We start from the raw sequence: 4,038 nt of genomic DNA, 5'->3' as shown, positions 1-4,038 counted from the left end.
GTTACACGCCTTATTCTTTCCAACCTTATTTCTACTGTTGAGAATCACTACCAAGCATTCTTCCAAGAGTATCTGGTTAAAGCAGATGACTAGCTTTTACACTCCCGCCCTCAGTGTGATATCTATCTATATATAGTGTATATAGATACAGTAAGTACTTATGGGGCAAATTTTCAGTAGTATGTGCCTAACTTCTATGGATTTCGATAGGAGTTAGTTGCTAAAAATGTTAGCAGTTGTGTCTTTAAATCTGAGGAAATACATTTCAAAGAATATAATTTACGCTGTTATTTGTAGCAACTCACATACTTTTCCATATACTTATGCCATAAGTGAAGAAATAAACTTTTATAGTATGTATTTACAAAAAAGGTAACTGAATTCAATTACCTGGAGATAAAATTTCATAAAAATTAAATAGAAATATCATCTCACATAAAAGACCTATATAACAAAACCATCTGTCCAGTAAAAACTAAGAAAGGGAGAACTGTTTTTTGAACAGGTATAACTACAAAATACTCCTGAACATCCATAAAGAGCAACATTGGGTTAGAAGCAAGGAGTGTGTGTCCACCTGCTCCTCCCTATGCAGGCACTAGCTGAACCGTTAGCTGTAGCTGTAGCAACAGGTCATACTGTGACACTTGCTGACCATCCCAAGAAATAGAAGCAAAAATATAAAAACATGGCTAATCCTTCATTTGATCCTCCCCAGCAGCCCACAAGGAGTTTGTCAAATACCACACCTTCCTGAAACAGAGCTCTGTGTACAAGACGAAGAACAGTTTTTATAATCAGGCAAGAAGGGAGAATATGAGAGAAAGAACATATGCACAGGCTACAAAATAAGCATTTTTGCTGAAGCTGTGCAGTTAGAGAGGCCCTTGCATCTCACTACTTGCATTGCTCTTGAAATGTCCTGGAAAGAGTGATGCATGGCTTTGCCAAGCTGTCCTACAAAGTAATGTCAAATATGAGACTTGCAATCCTTGCATCTAAATGTGATGAGGAAGTCATCAATTCTGCATCTGGACAACCCACTCTGAAGCAATTACATTTCTATTTCCACAGACACTTGATTCCATTCTTTCTGATTGTCCTGTTGGTACAAAAAGGCTTGTATTCATGATAAAAAGAAAATAATTTAGGCTACCATTAGAAGGCTGAGAGTTAATATGCCTAGAGGTTAGTCAAGCTTGTCAACTATATTACCTTCTTTAAAAGTTCCCCTAGTGGAGTTTGTTTAATGAGCTGTAGAGATGGTCCGTTGTACTGTTAATTTGAAATGTGTAAGCCAAGCAAATGGCTGAGAAATGAAGAATCAGTGCTTTGGAAAACACCATAGCACTAGGGCAGAAGGTCAGCAACTACGTGAGCCAGAGTCCAGAGACTAGTGTCATCAGGCAGAAATAATACTGATGTCATGATGTGATTTAAGACTTCCCAGTCAAAGAAAAATCAAGGTGTAGGGACTTTTCTTGACACATAAACAATGTCACCTTTTAAAGAACTGTGTTATGAAGAAGAGCAACGTCATTAAATCTTCTTTCACAGGAGACTGATTTTGTCCCTTATCCCACTGTTGTGTGACAAAATAAATGTGCAAAGTCAGACATCTCCTCTAAGATTAGTATATCCTAACACACACAGAACACCCCAGTTTCCACACTGAGCCCCTTGTAAACTTTTCTGCACCTGTATGAGAAGGTGCCTTTTACATGGGAGGTAGCTGTCACCAGGTGAATCTTAGCACTGGTGAGCTGCTTTCTAGAGGAGCCAAACCCAGCTGGCAGGTATCGACCTGACCTCAGTAGCATCAAATAATTACCTTTTTCACTGTTTGGTGCATGTGTTTAGATAATCCTTTCTGCTAGTGAAAATATGTATCTTGTCCACAGCAATAAGTAAAAGCAGCAAGTCGAGTACAACAGCTCCTTCAGGGGTGTCACGACTAGTTTATTGGCTGGCAGTACTTCATAAATACATTCCCAAACCAACAGGAGTTTAGCTTCCAGTTTCACTGTGCTCTCTACTTAAGGAAAGGATGAGCTGCGTGCACCAGGAGTCAGCCTGGAAGCGAGAGCCTGTCCCAGGAACATGCCTGGCCCCCGCATGAGCTTCCCAGAAGACTGACACCATCTCACTAAGCCCGTCCCTCTCACTTTCCCTCTCCTCTCTTTGCCTGTAGTTATTTTTAGATTTCACGGGTTAAAGCTTGTCCCTTCTGGACACTTGTATGCACAGGGCAGGCACACACGTGCTGTAGATACTACAACTCGGGCACAGGAGTTAGCAACAGATTATCTTGTTCCTCCACATCAACGAATAAATTCCGACTTCTTATGACAAAATACTGCCCTCTGAGAGGATGCACAACGTGCTCAACCACAGGGAATTTTGTTGATTGCAGATTTGACTGGGAGACTTTAAACGGATAGAAAAAGCAGTTTACACAGCAGCTTCCTCTTTTCTCAGATTTCCTTCCAGTTTGCAAGATCTCGCTTTCTTTCAGCATTTGCTATAAGCCTGATTCCCATGCCGTCCGCCATAAATGCAGCAGTGGCTCAGCAGACAGCTGCTGGGTCCGTTCCCAGCGCTACTATCAGCACCACAACTGAAGGTGTGGGTGGGGGCACAGGGGGGATTTATTCTGCCATCATAAGTCGCAACCAGCCCATTATCAAGGTAAAGCAGAAGACCTATGAAGACCTTCACAAGGCGTGCCTGGAGAAAAACATTCTTTATGAAGATCCTGATTTCCCGCCAAATGAGTCCTCCCTCTTCTATAGCCAGAAAATCCCCATCAAGTTCGAATGGAAAAGGCCACATGTAAGTAACATGTTTTCTGAGTGCCTTTTACTTTCTGTAAATTGAAGTATTCACCCTGAACTTATATTTTCGCAGAAGGCGTGTATCGGGGGAGGCAGGGGGAATAAGCTGGAGAGGTATTTCCTTAAGAGCTCTGGAAGACGACTAGCTAGGGCTGTGGAAGCTCAGAGTGTGTGTATATAATGACTAAAATACAATAAACCAAAATGAAATCAAAAAAAGAGATGGAATTAAATGCGTAGAAAAACAAACATGGAATTTAATTTTCTTGTTGCATTATTTGCTAGGGATTTTCTTGTCTGAAACTACCAAAGAAAATTTTTCATTCTGCAACAAGTTACTGTGTTTGCTGAGGCTTGATTTTTAAACACTATCTTATTTCACTTACAATTTTACTTCAGTATTCTGCTGTTTTCCTAATCTGTGAAAATAAAAGGACAGATTTTGGTCTGAAGCATGTTTTTATTCAGTTGTTTTGTTCCCAGCATGGCTTAACTAACTTGAAAAAGGTGTTTATCATATTATCCACTTACTATGAACTTGGGAGTTGTAACCACTATGAGTACCCACTCCTGCCTACTAATCCTATTTCTTTTTCCTATTTTGTGGGCGTTCCCCTGCCAGCCTTCCTCTTCTTTCCCACCCTGAGTCTCTCTCACGGGCAGAGGACTAATTCCTCAATTCCCAAGTGATTTCCTGTCCTACTGCAGAGGAAGTTACCCTCTTTCCCTGCCATTCCTGCTGGGCAGGTGCTCCCTGCCAACGGGGCAGCCCCCAGGACATCGCCTCGGCCCCTTCTGTCCCCTGTCCAGCAGCGAGGACGTGGTTCGCAGAAGCTTCCCCAGCTCCCTCTCTCTGGCAGGTTTTGGCCACCTCTTCTAGATTTGCCATACTTCCCCAACACCCAAATCTGTGCTTCAGTGGCAAAGTCAGTGGTGACAGATAAAACTGACCGCAGGAATGTAACTGAATAGTGGAAGACCAGGCGCAGAGGAAGGCCACGTGCTGCAGTCACAACACCGTGAGCAATGTGGAGGGAGCAACATGCTGTGCCCTGTGCCTGTGTGTTTGTCATTCCTTCATCATCACCATGGCTACATCAGCCCCTGGAAATGAGTGCAAATGAATTAAATGCAGCCACAAGTCAATCAAAGTGATTGGATTTCCTGTTTCCACGGAGAGGGAAGCGCTATAGCGGTACAGTGG

The 4,038-nt window shown here is 42.4% G+C and overlaps 1 protein-coding gene across 5 annotated transcripts in view; it reads left to right on the top strand.

The window, feature by feature from the left end:
* The first annotated feature begins 137 nt into the window (after positions 1 to 137).
* The window catches only part of CAPN3 (calpain 3), a 31,524-nt gene continuing 27,623 nt past the window's right edge, over positions 138 to 4,038 (top strand). For all 5 annotated transcript variants that reach the window (XM_056347633.1, XM_056347632.1, XM_056347639.1 and 2 more), the window contains exon 1: positions 138 to 2,832. In XM_056347633.1, coding sequence (XP_056203608.1) covers positions 2,539 to 2,832 — 294 coding nt within the window. In that variant the 5' untranslated portion in view covers positions 138 to 2,538. The remainder of the gene's footprint in view (positions 2,833 to 4,038) is intronic.

This window comes from Falco biarmicus, chromosome 7 (assembly GCF_023638135.1).
Source record: "Falco biarmicus isolate bFalBia1 chromosome 7, bFalBia1.pri, whole genome shotgun sequence".
Lineage (NCBI taxonomy): Eukaryota > Metazoa > Chordata > Aves > Falconiformes > Falconidae > Falco > Falco biarmicus.
The sequence above is the reverse complement of the archived record's forward strand: the minus strand, read 5'-3'. Positions and strand labels throughout refer to the sequence as shown.